The sequence below is a fragment of the Protopterus annectens genome, chromosome 10.part0 (genome assembly GCF_019279795.1).
Source record: "Protopterus annectens isolate FY-2018-M chromosome 10.part0, PAN1.0, whole genome shotgun sequence".
Classification (NCBI taxonomy): Eukaryota; Metazoa; Chordata; order Ceratodontiformes; family Protopteridae; genus Protopterus; species Protopterus annectens.
Window position 1 is genome coordinate 1,367,976,815 of NC_056744.1, and position 26,204 is coordinate 1,368,003,018.

At 38.0% G+C, this 26,204-nt stretch overlaps 1 protein-coding gene across 1 annotated transcript in view; it reads left to right on the plus strand.

The window, feature by feature from the left end:
• LOC122814279 (receptor-type tyrosine-protein phosphatase C-like) overlaps positions 1-26,204 on the plus strand; it is a 2,027,173-nt gene that overhangs the window by 355,049 nt on the left and 1,645,920 nt on the right. The window contains exons 6-8 of the mRNA XM_044086870.1: positions 5,782-5,886; positions 13,378-13,482; positions 25,582-25,686. Coding sequence (XP_043942805.1) covers positions 5,782-5,886; positions 13,378-13,482; positions 25,582-25,686 — 315 coding nt within the window. The remainder of the gene's footprint in view (positions 1-5,781; positions 5,887-13,377; positions 13,483-25,581; positions 25,687-26,204) is intronic.

Below are 26,204 nucleotides of genomic sequence, written 5' to 3' on the forward strand. Positions count from 1 at the left end.
TACAATTATATGTAGCATTATATGTAATATATCAAGTGATACAAAAAATCTTATATATATATATATATATATGTATGGGTTCATGTCACTACATCGACATGTCATTACATCGACAACTACTGCTACGGCACGAAATAATCGACAATTCAAACCGTCGACAACTGTAATCACCGACATTAACATTACCGACAACTTTTCGAGACAGTCACCAAGGCCATTGATGAGGGAAAGGCAGTCCATACAGCCTACCTTGACCTGGCAAAGGCCTTTGACACAATACCCCACTCAGGTATCATCGAAAAACTCATCAGCTTGAATGTAAACCCATACATCACAAGATGGGTTGCAAACTGGCTAAGTGACAGAACCCACAGGGTCAGAGTTGCTGGAGCCTGTCAGACTCAAAGCCTGTCACAAGTGGTGTCCCACAGGGCTCAGTCCTGGGTCCACTCTTGTTCGGCATCTACTTTTCTGAAGTACAAGCAAACACAGGAGGGTTATGGCTGACAAAGTTTGCAGATGACTGCAAACTGGGCCATAGTCGAACACATCTGACACAGTTATCCTTCAGAAGGGCCTCACAGAAACGGATAACTGGTGCCAGAGCCATGGCCTAAAGTTAAATGCCAAGAAATGCATAGTCATACCCTTCGAAAACAAGGTTACCCCTAGCTACCATATAGGTGGCAATCCACTGAGCACAGAAGAAGTCATCAGGGATCTGGGGACCCAGGTTAACAGTAGCCTTTGACACTCATGTTGCTAAAGTGGTTAGGAAAACCTTCTACATTGCCCACCTGATCATGAAGGGATTCACATCTAGATCAAGGGAGGTCATCGCCCCCCTGTACTCATCACTCATTAGACCTATGATTGAGTACAATGCCCCATTCGGAATGTATCTGACCCGACACCTGCAGCAGCTGGAAAGGCCCCAAAAGTTCCTCACCAAAAGGATAAAGGGTCTCAAAAATATGTCTTATGCTGCCCGACTGAAAGAACTCCAACTCTATTCAGTCTCATACCGCTTGCTCAGAGGTGACCTGTGCCTGACATATAAGGCCATGTCAAACCCTGATTTGATGAATATGCTTCACCTCAAAAATCTAGATCCTCAGAACCACAAGGGCGGAGACTTAAACCTTGACACGGTTATTAATAGAATGTGCTGGAGGGACAGATTCATTACCCAGAGACTCCCTATGCTGTGGAACAAAATCCCGGTACATGTGAGGCAGAGCACCTCGCTGGCCTTGTTCAAGAGGAATCTTGACCAATGGATGGGGGATCACAGATATACCCCAGGGATTACTTCAGTGTCACTGCTTGACAGAGGCACAGCAAAATAATAGGCATAGTTTTATTCAAACTAAAGGGGTGGCGAAAGCCAAATAACTATGGGCTAGGCTTATAAATGCCCTTGGGCAGATAGCCTAGTATGAACCTATGAACCTATGAACCTATAATCAAAGAAGAGAAACAAAAAAGAGAAACAACAAAGGGGGGACATGTGTCTAACACAAACGCTTACGGACTGATTATCTACCTAGAGCCTTGAGTTTTAGAATGCATTTTATAGATGCATATTCATTTAGCCCGGGTGGGATGTGTTCCAACATTCGAATTTGCCACAAAAGTTCTTGCTCTTCTAAAATGAGTTGCCATGGACCCCCTCGCGGATCACATTTTACCTGTTGTACTACTGCGTAGGTAAACTTGTGGGTTGGATTTTCTATAATGTGTTTCTCTAGAGCATTGTTAGGGTCTCCTTTACTTATAGCATATTGGTGCTCATATATTCTTTGCTTCAACTTCCTCTCTGTTTTTCCAATATAGTAGGAGGGGCATGATTCACAGCTGGCAACATAAACAACCCCTTTGGATTCACAATTGAACCTACCATTAATGGTAAATAGTTTATCCTTTATACGTATTGTATTTCCTACTGCAATATATCTACATTGTGAACATGCTCCACATTTTTTCATGCCAGCGGAGTGTAATTGCCTTCTATTATACTCTAATAGATTTTTTTAAATTTGGACCTCTTCTATACGCAAAACCTGGCCTTAGGCCCAAAATTTTACTAAGAGTATGATCCTCTAGTATAACAGCCCAATTTTTGAGCAGAATATCCCTTATATTCTTATAGTCCATACTGTACGTAAAGAGGAAATTCAAATTCAAACTTTTAACTTGGGACCCTCCATTATCGCTAATCACATTGGCTGTTATGCCAATACTGTTACTATTACCACATGACACAAGGGGTTTGAAATATCCTAAATTCCTTTTAGTACTCACTTCCTGGATAATGTTCCTAACAAGGCTTTCTGGATAGCCTCTACTAAGAAACATAATTTTAATTGTTTCACATTCATTTGTGTAGTCTATGTCATCTGACACCATCCTTGCCGCCCTTATGAATTGACCTTTCACAACGGCCCTCTTCTGATGGTAGGGATGACTACTCAAAAAGTGTAAAAATGAATTTGAGTATGTAGGCTTCCTGTATATTGTGGTCTTAAATTTACGCTTAATTCTATCTTTTGTTACTCTGACATCAAGATATGTAATATCCTCCACTCCTATATTATAAGTAAATTCCAGGAAGTCTGTCATAGCTGTGATACTTTCAATAAAACTATCAATATGCTCTGCTTTCCCCTTCAAATAAAGCACATATCATCTCGATATCTGGTATACCATAATACATTCTCCTGGAACATGCTGTTAGTAAATAAAAGGGTCCTTTCCCAATGTGCCACAACACTGTTTGCAAAACTCCCTCCGCATGGAGAACCTATGGCTACCCTGTGTTCTGGAGGAAGAATTGCCCATTAAACATAATGTAATTGTTTGACAAAGCTAGGTCCAACAATGTTTCGACCAAATAAATGTTAGTGTCATCTACTTTTTTGTACAACATGAATTCCCTGATCCAAGTAACTCCCAGGGTCTGATCCTTTACATCGATGACGAGAAAAATGTAATTATCAGAGTAATCCAACTTATTAATATTTTCCAAGAAACTCCATGAGTCCCTACAAATCTGAGGCTCATCATTGATCAAAGGTTCTAGAATGTTATCAGTAAGCTTAGCACAAGCATAAGTAATTGAACCACTCTCGTCCACTATGGGTCTAAACGGAGGATCTAGAAGACTTTTATGTAACTTAGGTGAACCAAAGATGGTCGGAATTTTAGGGGCAGGCATTGATAAGTACTGATAGGTATCTATATTTATGGCACCTTCTAAAAATAAATCATCAAGTACTCCTCTAATTCTTTTGCAGGCAGCGTTGACCTCATTGGTAGTAGCATGTGAATATGCATCGATAGCCAGGTAATCATGCATTCTTTTCTCATATTCATATTGGTCCATAAAGACCAGACCCCCTCCCTTATCAGGTTTCATGACTCTAACATTACATTGATTTAACAACTGTATAAATTCCATTTCATTTTTTGTGATATTAACCTTACTAACTTGTTTATTGTGTACTATATCTAAATTTGTTCTTAAGTCAATTTCGCACATTTTTTCAAACATGGCTAATGTCCCTTGTAAGGGGGGGGGTTAAACACACTTGATACCCTTAGCGTGTTAGTTAGTGTAGAATTAGTACCCATTAACATATGAAATACAAATATTTATACAATTTAGGGTTAGATATGTCATCTTTAAACACCAAGGAGTTTAGTGATTAGAACGGTTGCATATACATATTGCAGTTAGTATAATTTTACACATTAAAATTATAGTTAGTATACATTTTTGTTACGTATTTTAAAATCAAGTTATTTTTCAGTTGGCTTGAATTGCATGCTCATCCATCCACTAGTGCAATGTGTGAGATGTGTAAACATTAAAAAAAATGTTTTTAAAAAAATGTTTTTAATAACAGATACAAGGGTTATTTAATATATTATATATATATATATATATATATATATATATATATATATATATATATATATATATAAGATTTTTTGTATCACTTGATATATTACATATAATGCTACATATAATTGTAAATGACCTGTTTACATTTAATATATATATTGCTTCTAGTTGATAGGTTTTTGGTTACATGGCTTTTAAAGTAAAGAAAAGAAAATGTTTCTTAGCCATTTTTAAATTATACCATTTTTCTACATTGTAATCCTCTTAAACTGAATAACTGATTGATTGTGGTTTAATTTTCTTATATAAGGAGAACGTATTGTAGTGAATTTTTGTCTGATGAAGTTGGGACATTGATCCCTTCGAAAGCGCTAAAAATAAACTTGGATATTAACACTCGCAGTGTGTGTGGGCTCTAACGCTACCTCTGGAATATGCTTGCTTTTTTGTTTTTGTTATTTAAAAAGTTGAAGCTGAATGTGGCAGCTGTCTCATTTAGGTTCACTTGAGGCAGTTTGTTGGAAGTTTTGCATAGGTCTTCTACAAGCTGAACTAGGTCTTCCATGAAGAATTCCCTGAAGGCAGTCTCATTTAGTGACGGGGTGGTGCAGTAGGGCTGACAGAGAAGATGACTGGTTTGTGGTCAGATTTAACAAAGGATGAGGAGATGTGGGATGGGGTAGAAGCAGAACCTAGGTTAGCAAGGACCAGGTTAAGGATATTAGGCTCTTTAGTGGCTAGTTGTATAATTTGCTCCAGAGCATCGGTATTAACAAAATGTAGTAAATACTGACTGTATCTTTTTTTAGAGGTGTAACTGTAGAAATTAATGTTTGGGTAGATGAAGTCCCCTGTATATTTAAACTAATCAATTGTTTTGAGGCAGGTTCCATGATCTTTAGGGGACTCTGATAGAAAGCTATAGCATGCAATGAAATAATAATTGGAATTGCTGAGGGTGAGAGCTCCCACCTCAAAGTTAAGGTATTGCATAATTTTTCTTTGTACCATTTGCCTCTGATAGCTGCTGCCCATCAGTTTCACCCAAAGTCAGTCGTCCCATTTGTTCTCCATCAATGGGGCAAGGATTGATCAGGATGGACCATAATTTAGACAGCCCTCAGGTATCATTTGAGTTTTTTTCCTCTTTTGATCTCATCATTCCCTACACATGCAGCAAGTGATGCATAAGGAAGTGATGTTCAACGGAATGATAGAGGAAGATATTCCCTTGCTTTGGAATGGGAAGTTCCCTCAGACATTCTTGCCCACTCCCCAAGAAAAATCTTTAAACTGTTTGTTGTGTGAGTGTGCTGCATTGTTCTATAGAAGAGCCCAGCTTACAGTATAATTCATAAGTACATAACTTCCTGGGTAAGTATTAGGCTAGCTTCCGTTGTGAGCCATTTTAAGACTAGCCAGTTTCCTTTTTCTTGTGCTCAAATTATCCTGTCCCATTTGGTTAAAGATTGGCCTTAGCCATCCCATAGTTGATAATTATATATTACCCCAATGAGAATAACTGAGATCATCTAATAGATAATTTAAGGAGAACCCATACATGGGAAAAAGCATTTAGGAGCTGCCTCTATATGTTAGTAGTATAGGGGAAGTCCTGGAGTAAATTTTCTGTTTCCCATTCATAGATCCACTTTGTGCTTGAATATAGATAGGGATGAACTTCCTTTTATGTGGTTGGGAGTCTGTTCTAGAGCAGCGGTATTCTCTGCAAGATATACCTTTACCTTCAAACCATTCTGTTTGTGTTCTTCAAGAAAGCAACACATATCTTCTTAAGTCAGATGTGTATTTAAATAACATGTCAAAAAATATACATTTTGAGTAACTAGATGTTCTTGATAATTTCTTCACAGGTGTTTCTGGTACTGCAAACACAAATGCTTCCAGTGTGTCTGTAACTGCTGTGGCCACCACAGGCAACACCACAACTTCTACCACCCATGCATCAACATCACAAGGTGACTAACACGCATTCATTTACTGCAATCATACATTATCTCAGTTTGCCCTACGAGTGTATTAGGAACCATGTTCTCTATAAATTGCAATTGACTATAAGTGGCATTTTCAGCTGTTTTCTTTACTTCTTTCAAACATACTTTTAAAATTCAGGTCTTTTTTATACACCACCACAGTTTGTTCCCCCATCTTTTTAGTAAACTCCTCTTCACCTCTAAAGATCAACCAGTTCTTATTGAGTATGTTTTTTATCCCATAGAACTGGGGATTAAATGTCAACATATTTGTGTTGTTAAATTTTTCACTAATTCTCTATTTATGGAGATATCACTAAGGGGAGCCTCTACCTCTATACCTGTACCTAATAGCGGAAAGAAGTGTCCTGCCTCTCTTTTTTCTGTAACTTCTTCCAAAATAGGGTCTATAAACCAGACTGAGTAACCTCTCCTTAGCAATATTTCTTTTAAGATGTCTCTCTTTTTGTAAAATCCTTGTATATCACTCACCATGCGTTAGTTTTAGTTTTAAAAGTATGTTGGAAAGAAGTAAAGAAGGGAACAGATACTATAAGAAGAGCAAGATGATAAAGTGTGGACATTGCTGACAATACAAGTACATATTAGAAGGAGGTAGCGTAAAAATCCCAGGATTTGGAGTTGTGTTTTTGAACCATAAATTTAACTGTGGTAGTAAGAATATACATTGCTATGTGTCAGAGTTGTGACAACAATTATATAGGAAAAACAAAGAATGCCTTTGGGAAACGTATTTATCAGTATGTATATGATATTAACAAAGAAAATTTTAATAATGCACTGGCAAAACATATCAATCAGTTTCCCCAACATTGTTTTCGATTTCTAGCCATAGATCAGGTTGAGAATAACAGTATGGGTGGCCCTGTGGATCTGTTTCTTAACTATAATGAACTTATGTGGCAATTGAAGGTTAATGCCACCAACCCACATGGGCTGAATGAAGTAGTTTCCCTATCTAGTTATTTAAAACTAAAGGCTGATTTTCACTTATAAGTGTTCCAATTTAGGGCTAAAAATCTTTAAGTAATGGTTAGCTAATTTTTACATACACAGATTGGGTATGTGTTATAATGTTTACTATCAAATGACTGAAATTCAAAAGACTAAATCCCAAAAAGGCTGTAAATTTAAAATACTAAATACATTTTTAATGCAAGAATCAAGCCCCCCTGATCCCTTCATGTGAGGGGCTGCGCCCGCCACATCCCCTGCTAACTATATATACCATCTCCAAGATTGCACAGCAGTGGAGAAGGGGCAAATTCCATCATTCAGTATTTTGAATTTTCAGTCTTTTTGGGATTCAGTCTTTTGGTTTTCAGTCATTTGATAGTAAACCGTGTTATACTGTCTTATTTTTATTTTCTTAGTGCAGGTTGATTTAACAACTTGTGGTTTTATGTAATAGTTTTGCATGTCAAGAACAAGAATTAGCATTATTTATTTTTGTAAAAATAATGTACGTGTGTTGTGACTATTTTATAAAAAATTTTAGGGTGTTAGAAACACATTTTGGCTTTAATTGAAGTGTGTCACATGATCCAGCCTGGATATAAAAGGAAGATGTAAATTAATTGGTTTTATTCTGATGAAGTCAAGTGTAATACTGATGAAAGCACTCAATAAAAGGTTGCAGAGTCCAGTTTCAACCTTGGAGTTCATTCTTCTTTGTTATTTTATGACTCTTTTTCTGAGACTATTGCTAGAATGTGCCCGTGTTTTCAGTGAAAGAACACTGAGGTTTCTCATACCTTCAGAAAATATTTTGAGTTGTTACAGAAAGATTTTCCAGAACCTACACCCATTCCTCCTGTTCAGTCTGCTTTAAAGGATGTGTGTCTTACTACCTGCAGTTTTCCTGATAGTCAGCCAGCTGCCCCTAAAAAGCATGATAGGACGCATAAACTTCCCTAGTCTTTTAAAATTTGATTCAGTATTTCTAAACTGGACCAGCAGCTAAAGTTTTAGTTGATCCCAATGTTGCTAAGCATTTAGTTAATTGCAATCCTACTCTTTGTATTAAGGATGGGAGAATTATTGATACGTGTGGGGAAAAACACATATACTTCTGCAGCTTTGATTTTACAGAATTTTAAATTGTCAGGCTGGTATGTTAAAGTTTGTTTTGACAAATTGTGAACATATGAGAAATGTTTTATTTGTAATTTCATCTTGTGATGAAAAGTTTTACTTTAAATTACTTAGTTTTTTCAAAGCACAGGTCACACTACTCATTGTTTAGAATGTATGCATGACTCTGCTGGTACTTTTCCCAAGGCTATGTCCACTGGTATTGTTTTGGGAGTTTTGCATAGTTGCAATTTCAGAACCTGCCACATGATGTTAAAAATGAGATTTTAAATTATCCCTTGGATAGAGATTTAGTATTTGGCCTTACTGCTGTAGAGATGATCAGAACATGTCATGAAAGGGGCAAGCTGATTCAGGGAATCTTTCAAATTTTTCAGCCATCCTTTTCCAATTTGTCTGAGCAATTTTATATCCTCTCATCCAATTTTGTCAAAAATCAGAATAAACAGTCTCAATAATTTTCAGGTATGCAGACATTTAAAAAGAAAAGGCAAGGGGATTCCAAAAAGAAGTTTTGAACTTCCCAAAACCAAGGATAGTTCAACAAGTCTAAACGACTATTCAGGAGATCTTGTGACCCTCACTGTCCACAGACAAATGAGGCAGTATCTTAAAAGAAAGAAATCTTTCAGACTTTTGGATCAATTGTTCATTCACCTGGTCCAAATCAAACTGTTTCCAGATTGTTGTCAAAGGCTATTACCTTTTGTTATACTCCCCATAACAAAACCATTCCAAGCAGGATTAAGGCACACTCTACAAGGGTCTAGGCCTCATCTATGGCTTTTTTGATAAGGTTAGATTCTAGACGTTTTCTAGAAGCTGCTACTTAGTCCTCTTTACATACTTTTACAAAGCACTATAAACTTGATTCCTTCTCTAAGTCTAGATCAAGCTTTGCTAGAACTATTCTGTAGGGGCTCCTGGAATGTTCTCCTTCCACCTCTCAAATGTAGCTAGCTATGGTAATCTACCAATATCGCTAAGGCAGTGATCAATATCATGATGAACACAGTACAGTTGTGCAAGTTGAGCTTACCATAACAGTAGATGTTCAGATGATCACTACAGCTGTAGCCACTCTCTTCCTCCATCCTTCTTATTTTTGATATATTTTTTAAGCCAGACTATAAACATTTATTTATTTTTTGCTCCTAGCATTGTCTTTTCAGGGCTTGGCTTCTTTTCTCTGGTAGCAGGAAAGCTCTGAAGAGCTTCATGCCCAAACATCTCTTTTCAGTCAGCTAGAGCAGATTGACAGCTGGGTGCATGGAAGGTGTCCTGAAGCTCTGGAAACTGGACAGCTGTCATATCCTTGTCAGGATATTACCGATGTAGTTAAGGCTACTGCAGCAGTGATCATTCAAATAATTACTGTTATGGTTAGTTAATCTTACACATCTGTACCTTCTCCAATCAGGGTTTAATGCACAGTTTGCTCATTTGCTGATGGTGCCTAAGTTGCAGTCATCAGCAAACTTGATAAACCATACTTCTAGGATACTGGCATGTATATCTGCAGAATGAATGCCAAACAGGAGAGAGCCCAGCACTGATTCTGGGGTAAACATCACACCCCACTATTTACAGATTTATTTTCAGAGAGGGTACCAGCAACTTTCACAAACACGGAATCTGTTGGCTAGCTAGTTTGTGATCTGGTGGACCAATTATGAGTTTGTATTAAGTTTGTATACTTTTTTAGTAAAACCAGCATGGGGGATAATGGCAAAAGCCTTGGCAGCTTCAGATAAGCAGTGTGCAAACAGTGTTCACAGCCTCTGTTACCATTTCAAGATAGCAGGTATGTAGGTTAGAGTGGCTTGTACTGGATTTGCAGTTGCAGCATACTGTTTGCATTTATTATTAATTTAAGAAATGTTAGTTCTTTGAAAAATCGTTTTCAAAGAAGAATAGTATTAAACCTAGCACAGAACCTTGCAGTACATTTGTGTTAAGTTTTCAAACAGTACATGTTGTACAGTTTCTTAATATTGTGAGTTCCCACCAGGGATGTTTATTCCTTGTTATATTTAGGGTGGGCAGGTACTGCATCTATTTATGTACTGGTAAAAGTTGAAGCTGAATGTGGCAGCTGTCTCATTTAGGTTCACTTGAGGCAGTTTGTTGGGAGTTTTGCATAGGTCTTCTACAAGCTGAACTAGGTCTTCCATGAAGAATTCCCTGAAGGCAGTCTCATTTAGTGACGGGGTGGTGCAGTAGGGCTGACAGAGAAGATGACTGGTTTGTGGTCAGATTTAACAAAGGATGAGGAGATGTGGGATGGGGTAGAAGCAGAACCTAGGTTAGCAAGGACCAGGTTAAGGATATTAGGCTCTCTAGTGGCTAGTTGTATAATTTGCTCCAGAGCATCGGTATTAACAAAATGTAGTAAAAACTGACTGTATCCATTTTTAGAGGTGTAACTGGAGAAATTAATCTTTGGGTAGATGAAGTCCCCTATATATTTAAACTAATCAATTGTTTTGAGGCAGGTTCCATGATCTTTAAGGGACTGTGATAGAAAGCTATAGCATGCAATGAAATAATAGGTGGAATTGCTGAGGGTGAGAGCTCCCAGCTCAAAGTTTGGGTATTGCATAATTTTTCTTTGTACCGTTTGCCTCTGATAGCTGCTGCCCATCAGTTTCACCCATAGTCAGTCGCCCCATTTGTTCTCCTTCAATGAGGCAAGGATTGATCAGGAGGGACCATAATTTAGACAGCCCTCAGGTATCATTTGAGCTTTTTTCCTCTTTTGATCTCCTCATTCCCTACACAAACACCCAGTGATGCATAAGGAAGTGATGTTCAGCGGAATGACAGAGGAAGATATCCCCTTGCTTTGGAATGGGATGTTCCCTCAGACATTCTTGCCCACTCCGGAAGGCAGAATCAATGAGCTTATTGGTCTCCACCTGCACGTTAGCACTGGCCATTGTGCCTCCAAGTGCATGCAACCCCTGCACCCCTCCCCTTTGAGAGACAAGCATCCAATACCTTTTTATTCATCCCACCTCCCTGCTTGGCTCCTCCATTGCTATGGCCACTAGTGACCTAGGATGCAGCTAGGTATCCATCTAAACATCAGAAGAAGGGTAGATCCCAAAGATACTAATACTATCAGACCAAGGACTTGCTACTTATTCTCCTGTATCTTTGTCAATGGCAGAAATGAACGCTAATGTCTGTATAAGAGAAGATAGTTAACTTATAATCTTTCCACAGGGTCATGACTTTTATAACCAACATTTGGCAGGGTCAGTGGTCTACAAGAACTACATTTTCTAGCATCATTGTTCAGTAGCAATGTCAGTTTTATGAGTCTGCAGCAGAAAATGCTGTTGAGAGTCTACCAATTGGCGATACATTTCAAGAAGACTCTGCCCCTGCTAACACACACACACACACACACACACACACACACACACACACACACACACACACACACACACACACACACACACACACACACACACACACACACTGTGTGTAATGTTTGGTTTACTGATCTGACATGATGTGAAACATCATGGATTATTGTTATTATACAGTACCTCTGTTTTTAAGAAGAAGAAATCACTTACCTTTTTAAATAATGGTGTTATATTTTTCTCTGTATTGTCTTCTCACCATGTTGAGTAGCTGGGGAAGGCTTCCTAATCTACCACACATGCTTAAGACATGTATGCCCTGCTACAAATAGAGTACATTAGGCCATGTGCACTTTCCTCCACTCTTTTTCTTTAAAGTAATCAGGAGTGTGCATGTGACTTAATGCTAGGGCTCCACAACAAGGGTAGTTCAAATTTTCGAAGAGTAGTTTTAAAGCCTGTACTTCCCTACAACCTTCTCAATTTCTTACTTCTAATTCTACTTTACACCCCTCAAAAATGAAAGACAGGTACTTCCTCTGACAATAATTTATCTTCATATTCTGAACATGAGTATTTGGTCTACTTCTCTGAGCTTTAATCCCCAAAGAAGCAGCAGTTTCATTGTCTCCTGTCTTTATAAGAAACACTATATTTTGGTGATATTGGAGCCTTCTCCACAGGCCTCCGCTGAAAATTGGCTTTGTTCCAAGTCAGACTTTCCCGGTTAACAAATGTTAAATAATAATTAAAAAAAATAAATAATAATAAAACTATTCATAAAATAATGCAGCATTTCAACAGAGAAAAAAATCAAGAGTCTGATATAGAAAAACAAAAAAAGTATTATAACTTAGTATATACGGAACTTCAAAATCCCTCTGAAATTCTTCCTGTCTTTGAGCCTTTGGATGGCAGTTTCTTGTCTGTTTCTACAGCACCTGAATCAGAAACCCTCTCTGCCTAAAAAAACAGAAGGGTTTTATAAAGTATTTATCATTATTAAATATTTGTACAAAAATGAATCCTCCAATCCAGCAGTGGTTTCAATAGTATCTGATAAAGCTTCTGAACTAGTGCCTTTTCTACTGCTTTAACAAATGACAGACAGTAAGGTCATGGCTAGATATAGACAGAAAGCATACACTTCTGCCACTGTGTCTTTCTGTGCAGTTAATTACTAGACTCAGATAACTAGATACATTCTTTCAAACTTTGAAACGTAATAAAACTGATTACTGACATTTCTGATTCAGATACTAAATTAGCTTTGCAGAATATGTTCAGCCTTTGCACACAGATTGCAAGACAGCACTGATTGTAATTAAAGTAACAGTACTGGAGAAATCTCCTTGCACAGAGAGGTGATAGAACCCACCCCCCCACCCCAAGAAAAATCTTAAAACTGTTTGTTGTGTGAGTGTGCTGCATTGTTCTATAGAAGAGCCCAGCTTACAGTATAATTCATAAATATATAACTTCCTGGGTAAGTATTAGGCTAGCTGCTGTTGTGGGCCATTTTAAGACTAGCCAGTTTCCTTTTTCTTGTACTCAAATTAACCTGTCCCATTTGGTTAAAGATTGGCCTTAGCCATCCCATAGTTGATAATTACATATTACCCCAATGAGAATAACTGAGATCATCTAATAGATAATTTAAGGAGAACCCATACATGGGAAAAAGCGTTTAGGAGCTGCCTCTATATGTTAGTAGTATAGGGGAAGTCCTGGAGTAAATTTTCTGTTTCCCATTCATAGATCCACTTTGTGCTTGAATATAGATAGGGATGAACTTCCTTTTATGTGGCTGGGGAGTCTGTTCTAGAGCAGCGGTATTCTCTGCAAGATATACCTTTACCTTCAAACCATTCTGTTTGTGTTATTCAAGAAATCAAGGCATATCTTCTTAAGTCAGATGTGTATTTAAATAACATGTCAAAAAATATACATTTTGAGTAACTAGATGTTCTTGATAATTTCTTCACAGGTGTTTCCAGTATTGCTCACACAAATGATTCCAGTGTGTCTGTAACTGCTGTGGCCACCACAGGCAACACCACAACTTCTACCACCCATGCATCAACATCACAAGGTGACTAACACGCATTCATTTACTGCAATCATACATTATCTCAGTTTGCCCTACGAGTGTATTAGGAACCATGTTCTCTATAAATTGCAATTGACTATAAGTGGCATTTTCAGCTGTTTTCTTTACTTCTTTCAAACATACTTTTAAAATTCAGGTCTTTTTTATACACCACCACAGTTTGTTCCCCCATCTTTTTAGTAAACTCCTCTTCACCTCTAAAGATCAACCAGTTCTTATTGAGGATGTCTTTTATCCCATAGAACTGGGGATTAAATGTCAACATAATTGTGTTGTTAAATTTTTCACTAATTCTCTATTTATGGAGATATAACTAAGGGGAGCATCTGCCTCTATACCTGTACCTAATAGCGGAAAGAAGTGTCCTGCCTCTCTTTTTTCTGTAACTTCTTCCAAAATAGGGTCTATAAACCAGACTGAGTAACCTCTCCTTAGCAATATTTCTTTCAAGATGTCTCCCTCTTTGTAAAATCCTTGTATATCACTCACCATGCGTTAGTTTTAGTTTTAAAAGTATGTTGGAAAGAAGTAAAAAAGGGAAAAGTTACTATAAGAAGAGCAAGATGATAAAGTGTGGACATTGCTCACAATGCCAGTACATATTCGAAGGAGGTAGTGTAAAAATCCCAGGATTTGGAGTTGTGTTTTTGAACCATAAATTTAACTGTGGTAGTAAGAATATACATTGCTATGTTCCAGGGTTGTGACAACTATTATATAGGCAAAACAAAGAATGCCTTTAGGAAATGTATTCATCAGCATGTATATGATATTAACAAAGAAAATTTTAATAATGCACTGGCAAAACATATCAATCAGTTTCCCCAACATTGTTTTCGATTTCTAGCCATAGATCAGGTTGAGAATAACAGTATGGGTGGCCCTGTGGATCTGTTTCTTGAGTATAAAGAACTTATGTGGCAATTGAAGGTTAATGCCACCAACCCACATGGGCTGAATGACGTAGTTTCCCTATCTAGTTATTTAAAACTAAAGGCTGATTTTCACTTGTAAGTGTTCCAATTTAGGGCTAAAAATCTTTAAGTAATGGTTAACGTATTTTTGCATGCACAGATTGGGTATGTGTTATACTGTTTACTATCAAATGACTGAAATTCAAAAGACTGAATCCCAAAAAGACTGTAAATGTAAAATACTGAATACATTTTAATGCAAGAGGCAAGCCCCCCTGCTCCCCTCATGTGAGGGGCTGCGCCCGCCACACCCCCTGCTAACTATATATACCAACTCCAAGAATGTACAACAGTGGAGAAGGGGCAAATTCCACAATTCAATATTTTGAATTTTCAGTCTTTTTGGGATTCAGTCTTTTGATTTTCAATTATTTGATAGTAAACCGTGTTATACCTTCTTATTTTTATTTTGTTAGTGCAGGTTGATTATACAACTTTTGGTTTTATGTAATAGTTTTGCATATCAATAACAAGAATTAGCATTATTTATTTTTGTAAAAATAGTGTACGTGTGTTGTGACTATTTTATAAAAAATTTTAGGGTGTTAGAAACACATTTTGGCTTTAATTGAAGTGTGTCACATGATCCAGCCTGGCTATAAAGGAAGCTGCAAATTAATTGGTTTTATTCTGATTAAGTCAAGTGTAATACTGATGAAAGCACTCAATAAAAGGTTGCAGAGTCCAGTTTCAACCTTGGAGTTCATTCTTCTTTGTTATTTTATGACTCTTTTTCTGAGACTATTGCTAGAATGTGCCCATGTTTTCAGTGAAAGAACACTGAGGTTTCTCTTAACCTTCAAAAAATATTTTGAATTGTTACAGAAAGATTTTCCATAACCTTCACCCATTGCTCCTGTTCGGTCTGCTTTAAAGGATGTGTGTCTTACTACCTGCAGTTTTCCTGATAGTCAGCCAGCTGCCCCTAAAAAGCATGATAGGACGCATAAACTTCCTTAGTCTTTTAAAATTTGATTCAGTATTTCTAAACTGGACCAGCAGCTAAATTTTTAGTTGATCCCAATGCGGCTAAGCATTTAGTTAATTGCAATCCTACTCTTTGTATTAAGGATGGGAGAATTATTGATATGTGTGGGGAAAAACACATATACTTCTGCAGCTTTGATTTTACAGAATTTTACATTGTCAGGCTGGTATGTTAAAGTTTGTTTTGACAAATTGTGAAAGTATGAGAAATGTTTTATTTGTAATTTCTTCTTGTGATGAAAAGTTTTACTTTAAATAACTTAGTTTTTTCTATTGCTCAGGTCACACTACTCATTGTTTAGAATGTATGTATGACTCTGTTGGTACTTTTTCCAAGGCTATGTCCACTGGTATTGTTTTGGGAGTTTTGCATAGTTGCAATTTCAGAACCTCCCACATGATGTTAAAAATGAGATTTTAAATTCTCCCTTGGATAGAGATTTAGTATTTGGCCTTACTGCTGTAGAGATGATCAGAACGTGTGATGAAAGGGGCAAGCTGATTCAAGGAGTCTTTCAAATTGTTCAGCCATCCTTTCCAATTTGTCTGAGTGATTTTATATCCTCTCATACAATTTTATCAAAAATCAGAATAAACAGTCTCAATAATTTTCAGGTATGCAGACATTTAAGAAGAAATGGGAAGGGGGTTCCAAAAAGAAGTTTTGAACTTCCCAATACCAAGGATAGTTCAACAAGTCTAAATGATTTTTCAGGTGATCTTGTGACCCCCCTCCCATCCTTGCTCCTTTTTTCCCCAGAAGGTCTGAATCTCCATTTTTCTCTTTAGCAATGGGTTGTTTCAGACAAATAGTTCAGAAATTCATTCATTCATCAAGTTACAGATAGTAGTAGAAGGAAATTCCTCCTATCCAAGGAACCATTTACTGAGGACATGCAGGTACTAATGGAGGCAAGAGAGCATGGAACTTGAAAGTCATATATTAGCAAATGCAAAACATTTTCTTGACGGTGTCAAAAGCATAACCAGCACCCATTTAGTGCTAGTTGTTCTCTGGTTATACAATATTTGTGTGAGTTACTATCCTATAGCCTTTCACAAAACACGAACAATGTCCCAAAAAGCAGCTAGAAAAAAGTTTGCAGAAGCACAGATGCCCAATAAACTTCTTCTTACAAGTCTAAGAGGTCTTGTAGTCATAGAATACTTCTCCGTTAATGAAAATCCTTTAATGCCAAGCAAGAATAAAAACACACGGAAGGTGAAACACTCAGTGATAGTAGAGTCCAACATAAAAACAAGAAATAAATCAAGCGCTTTCACCCGTTCCTGTGACGGGCTTTTTCAAGATAAATTATTACCATTACTTTGCTTGCTTAAATACAATACTACTAATTCAATTATTCAATTAAAAAAGTTTTAACAATCCAATTAAATCAATTATTGGATGGTATTTCGTTAATGCTTAAGAAAAACAACTGCTGAGCGTATTCAGTTAAAATAAATTTTCGTCAAACATTATTTTAAAACATTTCTGTTGTGATACATTCTAAAACACTATTAATTGTACTTGTTAAACAATACTGTTTTGTAGTACATTGCGCTATAACTAACAAACTGTTGCTCTCAATACTAAAAATGTTCTTGAGCCCAATGTTTGTGTTAAAATGTAAATCAAAGGTAGTATTTTAACAGAACCCATCCGCTATCCTGTTAACTGCCGCGGGTGCATTTGGCCATGAAACCAGATATTAGCTCTTAAATAAAATTAACTGACTTCTACTTCTTATTTTGTTCTCTGCTTATTTTGTTAGCTGTGAATTATTAAAAGTCAAAAAATATATTAGATAATTCATTCTCTTCAGATATTAGAAGTGATACTGTTTTGAGAATAAATGATCGCGTAATATTTGTTCCTACAAACTGGAACCTTTAACAGAATGTAGTATATTTTTAGATGTAAGCTGGACCTAAATAACATATTGTTTCGTACACATTATCTTTGCTCAAACCTCATAAATATAAATTTTAAGTTAGCGATAGTTATTCTAACGTATCTTTTATTATTCAACTTAAAGGGAAAATTTGTGTCTGGTCAAATGTTGTCGAAATCACATAAAGCTTCAGTGTTATAGTATTGATTTGACAGTAAGCAACCTTAACTTGAAATCTATTAAAACTTGTATTAAAAGTTTTAAAAATATTCATTTAATAACATATAATTTGTGTGTCTGTAAACATGCACATAAATTTTGTTTTGCGACAATCTTATTGTGTTAACCAATTTCCAACTATATTAAATATATTATTGTTAGTTAACATCAAAAATAGATATCTAATAAATATATGATGTATAAATATGTAAATATATATAAATATATGTAAGTAAATAAATAAATAATAATATGAATATATAAATACATAAATAACTATATTAATGTTTTAAATGTTTTAAAATATCTAACATGAACTATGAATATTTTTTACTACTTATAACATTGTGTCAATATAGCCTTTCTTATTCCTCTATTAAGGTTTATTAATTGGCCATTTCAGCACGTCTTTTCATGAATCCTCTTCTTTAAGTGCAGTCTCAAATCAAAATGTTCTTGAAAGGGGTTTTGCATAAGTGATCTGCACGAAAACCAGTAGTCCCTGCTTGGGATCTTATTTTTGTGTTAGCGAATTGAATACTTGCTTCCTTTGAATCAACTAATATGGCTGGGTTGAGGTTCTTAACATGAAAAACAGTTTTACTGATTGTTGACCTCTGCAAAAAGGATATTTGTTTTGCATGCTCTTATGGAGAGTCAGTCTTATCTCATTTTCCATAAGGACAGGGTTACTTTGAGAACGAATCCTTCTTTTATGTCTGAAATAGTATCCGAGTTTGCCTTAAGTCAAACTATGCATCTCCCCAGTTTCTTTCCTCAGCCTAAAATGAGGCAGAATGGATCCTCCATACCTTGACTGTCCACAGACAAATGAGGTACTATCTTGACAGAATGAAATCTTTCAGATTTTTGTATCAATTTTCATTCACCTGTGTCAGAACAGACTGTTACCAGTTTGTTGTCAAAGGCTATTACCTTTTGTTATACTCACCATAACAAAACCATTCCAAGCAGGATGAAGGTACATTATACCAGGGTCTAGGCTTCATCTATGGCTCTTTTGATAAGGTTATCTTCTAGAAGTTTTCTTGAAGCTTCTACTTTATCCTCTTTATATACTTTTACAAAGCACTGTAAACTTGATCCCTTTTCTAAGTCTAGATCAAGCTTTGCTAGAAAAATTCTGCAGGGGCTCCTGGACTCTTCTCCTTCCACCTCCCAAATGTAGCTAGCTATGCAAATCTACCAATATCGCTAAGGCAGTGATCAATATCATGATGAACACAGTACAGTTGTGCAAGTTCAGCTTACCATAACAGTAGATGTTCAGATGATCACTACAGCGGTAGCCACTCCCTTCCTCCATCCCTATTGTTTTTGATATGTTTTTTGCACCAGGCTATAACCATTTAATTTTTTTTTTTTTTTGCTCCTAGCATTGTCTTTTCAGGGCTTGGCTTCTTCTCTCTGCCAGCAGGAAAGCTCTGAAGATCTTCATGCCCAAACATATCTTTAGAGTAAGCTAGAGCATATTGACAGTTGGGTGCATGGAAGGTGTCCTGAAGCTCTGGAAAATGGACAGCTGTCATATCCTAGTCAGGATATTACCCATATAGCTAAGGCTACTGCAGCAGTGATCATTCAAATAATTACTGTTATGGTTAGTTAATCTTACACATCTGTACCTTCTCCAATCAGGGTTTAATGCACAGTTTGCTCATTCGCTGATAGTGCCTAAGTTGCAGTCATCAGCAAACTTGATAAACCATACTTCTAGGATATTGGCATGCATATCTGCAGAATTAATGCCAAACAGGAGAGAGCACTGATTCTGGGGTAAACATCACACCCACTATTTACAGATTTATTTTCAGAGAGGGTACCAGCAACTTTCACAAACAGGGACTCTGTTGGCTAGCTAGTTTGCAATCCGGTGGACAAATTATGAGTATACATTGTTTGTATACTTTTTTAGTAATGCCAGCATGGGGGATAATGCCAAAAGCCTTGGCAGCTTCAGATAAGCAGTGTGCAAACAGTGTTCACGGCCACTGTTACCATTTCAAGATAGCAGGTATGTAGGTTAGAGTGCCTTGCACTGGATTTGCAGGAGCAGCATACTGTTTGCATTTATTATTAATTTAAGAAATGTTAGTGCTTTGAAAAATCATTTTCAAAGAAGAATAGTATTAAACCTAGCAAGGAACCTTGCAGTACATTTGTGTTAAGTTTTCAAACAGTACATGTTGTACAGTGTGTTAAGTTTTCAAACAGTACATGTTGTACATTTTCTTAATTTTGTGAGTTCCCACCAGAAATGTTTATTCCTTGTTATATTTAGGGTGGGCAAGTACTGCATCTATTTATGTACTGGTAAAAGTTGAAGCTGAATGTGGCAGCTGCATCATTTAGGTTCACTTGAGGCAGTTTGTTGGCAGATTAGCATAGGTCTTCTACAAGCTGTACTAGGTCTTCCATGAAGAATTCCCTGAAGGCAGTCTCATTTAGTGACGGGGTGGTGCAGTAGGGCTGACAGAGAAGATGACTGGTTTGTGGTCAGATTTAACAAAGGATGAGGAGATGTGGGATGGGGTAGAAGCAGAACCTAGGTTAGCAAGGACCAGGTTAAGGATATTAGGCTCTTTAGTGGTTAGTTGTATAATTTGCTCCAGAGCATCGGTATTAACAAAATGTAGTAAATACTGACTGTATCTTTTTTTAGAGGTGTAACTGTAGAAATTAATGTTTGGGTAGATGAAGTCCCCTGTATATTTAAACTAATCAATTGTTTTGAGGCAGGTTCCATGATGTTTAGGGGACTCTGATAGAAAGCTATAGCGTGCAATGAAATAATAGGTGGAATTGCTGAGGGTGAGAGCTCCCAGCTCAAAGTTTGGGTATTGCATAATTTTTCTTTGTACCGTTTGCCTCTGATAGCTGCTGCCCATCAGTTTCACCCATAGTCAGTCGTCCCATTTGTTCACCATCAATGGGGCAAGGATTGATCAGGAGGGACCATAATTTAGACAGCCCTCAGGTATCATTTGAGTTTTTTTCCTCTTTTGATCTCCTCATTCCCTACACATACACCTACTGATGCATAAGGAAGTGATGTTCAGCGGAATGACAGAGGAAGATATCCCCTTGCATTGGAATGGGATGTTCCCTCAGAAATTCTTGCCCACTCCCCAATGCAGAATCAATGAGCTTATTTGTCTCCAATGGCACGTTAGCACTGCCCATTGTGCCGCCATGTGCATGCAACCCCCGCACCCCTCCCCTTGGAGAGACAAGCATCCAATACCTTTTTATTCATCCCACCTCCTTGCTTGGTTCCTCCATTGCTATGCACACTAGAGACCTAGTATGCAGCTAGGTATCCATCTAAACATCAGAAGAAGGGTAGATCCCAAAGATACTAATACTATCAGACCAAGGACTTGCTACTTAAGCTCCTGTATCTTTGTCAATGGCAGAAATGAAAACTAATGGCTGTATAAGAGAAGATAGTTAACTTATAATCCTTCCACAGGGTCTTGACTTTTATAACCAACATTTGGCAGGGTCAGTGTTGTAGAAGAACTACATTTTGTAGCATCATTGCTCAGTAGCAACGTCAGTCTTATGAGTCTGCAGTAGAAAATGCAGTTGAGAGTCTACCAATTGGCGATACATTTCAAGAAGACTCTGCCCCTGCTAACACACACACACACACACACACACACACACACACACACACACACACACACACACACACACACACACACACACACACACACACACACACACACACACACACACACACACACACACACACACACACACACACACACACCAAACATATACACAAACACACACACACATGCACACACACACACACACACACACACACACACACACACACACACACACACACACACATATACACACACACACACACACACACACACACACACACACACACACACACACACACACACACACACACACACACACACACACACACACACACACACACACACACACACACACACACACACACACACACACACACACCATACACACACACACACACACACACACACACACACACACACACACACACACACACACACACACACACACACACACACACATTGTGTGTAATGTTTGGTTTACTGATCTGACATGATGTGAAACATCATGGATTATTGTTATTATACAGTACCTCTGTTTTTAAGAAGAAGAAATCACTTACCTTTTTAAATAATGGTGTTATATTTTTCTGTGTATTGTCTTCTCACCATGTTGAGTAGCTGGGGAAGACTTCCTAGTCTACCACACATGCTTAGGACATGTATGTTCTGCTACAAATAGAGTACATTAGGCCAACTTCTTACTTCTTAAGACTGGTGTGGTATCCTTCAAGGCCCCTGAGCCATTGGAAACCACAGCCCACGCTGCTGAATCCCTTGCAAATGCTTTCTACGAGCACCTCCAGGATTGCATGGATCAAGCAATCCCAAATAAAATCAAGACCCTTTCCACCAAAGGCAAGCGCCCGATCTGGTGGACCCCAGCCATAAACAAACTTTACAACAAGAGGAGAAAGCTACTACAAGATAGAGCAAAATCCCTAAAAGGGAAGACATCTCTGATCAATACCAGTAAAAAAACTACGATCACTCATAAAATCATCCAAGGCCAACTTTGAGAGAAAAATCGCCAAGGACTCAAAAGACAATCATAAGGCCTTCTTTAGCTATGTTAGAAATCTGGGTGGAAACTACCAGATATGCTCAGAATTTGTCCAAAATGATACAAAAATCACTGAACCCACAGACATTGCAAACATACTGGCAGACAGGTTCAGTGAAAATTTCTCCCCTCCCCCCCCCCCAAAAGGAGAAATATCTATCCCAGCAGAGCGTAGCCTCCCAATCATGTCAAATGCCCAGGTGAGAGCTGCTCTCTCTAGAGCTAAAAACACAGCATCAATGTGACCGGATGGTGTCCCCAGCTGTGTGCTACATGAACTCAATGAGGAACTAAACCCACACATAAGGCTGCTATTTAATCTTAGCCTTACCACAGGATCGTGCCAAAGAGTGGCGTCACAACTGTGGTCCCACTCCACAAAGGCGGTGCTTCTACGGACCCTGGTAATTACCGGCCCATAAGCTTAACAAGCCTGGTCTGCAAAGCTATGGAGAGGATCATAATGGAACTCATAAATAAAGACATAGGAGACCTACAGACATTGGATCCCACCCAATTCGGCTTTGTCAAGGGCAGATCATGCCTCGTGAACTTGGTCGACTTTTTTGAAACAGTCACCAAGGCCATTGATGAGGGTAAGGCACTTCACACAGCCTACCTTGACCTTGCAAAAGCTTTCGACACAATACCCCACTCGGGTATCATAGAAAAGCTCACCAGCTTAAATGTAAACCCATATGTCACAAGATGGGTTGCAAACTGGCTCAAGGACAGAACACACAGGGTTAGAGTTGCTGGTGCCATGTTAGACTCCAAGCCGGTCACAAGCGATGTCCCACTGGGCTCAGTCCTGGGCACCCTCTTGTTCGTCATCTACTTTTCAGAAGTGCAGGCAAACATAGGAGGATTGTGGCTGACAAAGTTTGCAGATGACTGCAAACTGGGCGCCATAGTTGAAAATCCATCAGACACAGATATCCTTCACAGAGGTCTCATAGAAACGGATAACTGGTGCCAGAGCCATGGCCTTAAGCTAAACGCCAAAAAATGTATAGTCATACCCTTTGGTAAAAACAAGGTAACCCCAAGTTACCACATAGGTGGCAATCCATTAAGCACAAAAGAGATTATCAGGGACCTGGGGACCCAAGTTGACAGTAACCTTTCTTTTGACACTCACATTGCCAAAGTGGTTAGGAGGACCTTCTACATTGCCCACCTGATTATGAAGGGATTCACATCCAGATCAAGGGAGGTCATTGTTCCCCTGTACTCTTCACTTATCAGACCAATGATTGAGTACAATGCCCCATTCGGAATGTATCTTACCCGAAACCTGCAGCAATTGGAAAGACCCCAAAAGTTCCTCACCAAAAGGATAAAGGGGCTCAAAAATATGCCATATGCTGCCCAACTGAAGAAACTCCAACTCTATTCAGTCGCATACCATCTGCTCAGATGTGACCTGTGCCTGACATACAAGGCCATGTCCAACCCGGAATTAATGGACATGCTCCACCTCAAAAAATCCAAATCCACCAGAGCCACAAGAGCAAGAGACTTAAACCTCAACACAGATATAAATAGGACATGCTGGAGGGACAGATTCATCACCCAGAGACTCCCTATGATGTGGAACAGAATCCCGGTCCATGTGAGACAGAGCACCTCGCTGGTTCTGTTCAAGAGGAATCTTGACCAGTGGATGGGATATCGTAGGTTTACCCCGGGGATCATCTCTGTATCACTGCTGGACAGAGGCACGGCGAAAGCCACACAACTCTGGCTAGGCTTATAAATGCCCTAGGGCAGATAGCATAGTATGAACCAATGAACCTAGGCACCTATGTGCACTTTCCTCCACTCATTTTCTTTAATCAGGAGTGTGCATGTGACTTAATTCAAATTTTCGCAGAGCATTTTTAAAGCCTGTACTTCTCTACAACCTACTCAATTTCTTTCTTCTAATTTTACGTTACACCCCTTAAAAATGAAAGACAGGTACTTCCCTCTGAAGATAATTTAGCTTCATATTCTGAACATGAGTATTTGGTCTACGTTTCTGAGCTTTAACCCCCACAGAAGCACTGGTTTCATTGACTCCTGTCTTTATAAAAAACACTATATTTTGATGATACTATTCATAAAATGATGCAGCACTTCAACAAAGAAAAAAATCAAGAGTCTGATATACAAAAACAAAAAAAGTATTATAACTTAGTACATACGGAACTTCAAAATCCCTCTGAAATTCATCCTGCTTTTGAGGCTTTGGAGGGCACTTTCTTGTCTGTTTCTGCGGCACCTGAATCAGAAGCCCTCTATGCCTAAAAAAACAGAGGGGTTTGATAAAGTATTTGTCATTAAATATTTGTACAAAAATCCATCCTCCAATCCAGCAGTGGTTTCACTAGAATCTGATAAAGCTTCTGAACTAGTGCCTTCTACTGCTTTAACAAATGACAGACAGTAAGGTCATGGCTAGATATAGACAGAAAGCATACACTTCTGCCACTGTGTCTTTCTGTGCAGTTAATTACTAGACTCAGATAACTAGATACATTCTTTCTAAATTTGAAACGTAATAAAACTGATTACTGACATTTCTGATTCAGATACTAAATTAGCTTTGCAGAATATGTTCAGCCTTTGCACACAGATTGCAAGACAGCACTGATTGTAATCAAAGTAACAGTACCGGAGAAATCTCCTTGCACAGAGAGGTGATAGAACTCACCCTCCCTCCCCCAAGAAAAATCTTTAAACTGTTTGTTGTGTGAGTGTGGTGCATTGTTCTTTAGAAGAGCCCAGCTTACAGTATAATTCATAAGTACGTATCTTCATGGGTAAGTATTAGGCTAGCTGCCGTTGTGGGCCATTTTAAAACTAGCCAGTTTCCTTTTTCTTGTGCTCAAATTAACCTGTCCCATTTGGTTAAAGATTGGCCTTAGCCATCCCATAGTTGATAATTATATATTACCCCAATGAGAATAACTGAGATCATCTAATAGATAATTTAAGGAGAACCCATACATGGGATAAAGCATTTAGGAGCTGCCTCTATATGTTAGTAGTATAGGGGAAGTCCTGGAGTAAATTTTCTGTTTCCCATTCATAGATCCACTTTGTGCTTGAATATAGATAGGGATGAACTTCCTTTTATGTGGCTGGGGAGTCTGTTCTAGAGCAGCGGTATTCTCTGCAAGATATACCTTTACCTTCAAACCATTCTGTTTGTGTTCTTCAAGAAAGCAACACATATCTTCTTAAGTCAGATGTGTATTTAAATAACATGTCAAAAAATATACATTTTGAGTAACTAGATGTTCTTGATAATTTCTTCACAGGTGTTTCCAGTATTGCTCACACAAATGATTCCAGTGTGTCTGTAACTGCTGTGGCCACCACAGGCAACACCACAACTTCTACCACCCATGCATCAACATCACAAGGTGACTAACACGCATTCATTTACTGCAATCATACATTATCTCAGTTTGCCCTACGAGTGTATTAGGAACCATGTTCTCTATAAATTGCAATTGACTATAAGTGGCATTTTCAGCTGTTTTCTTTACTTCTTTCAAACATACTTTTAAAATTCAGGTCTTTTTTATACACCACCACAGTTTGTTCCCCCATCTTTTTAGTAAACTCCTCTTCCCCTCTAAAGATCAACCAGTTCTTATTGAGGATGTCTTTTATCCCATAGAACTGGGGATTAAATGTCAACATAATTGTGTTGTTAAATTTTTCACTAATTCTCTATTTATGGAGATATCACTAAGGGGAGCCTCTACCTCTATACCTGTACCTAATAGCGGAAAGAAGTGTCCTGCCTCTCTTTTTTCTGTAACTTCTTCCAAAATAGGGTCTATAAACCAGACTGAGTAACCTCTCCTTAGCAATATTTCTTTCAAGATGTCTCCCTCTTTGTAAAATCCTTGTATATCACTCACCATGCGTTAGT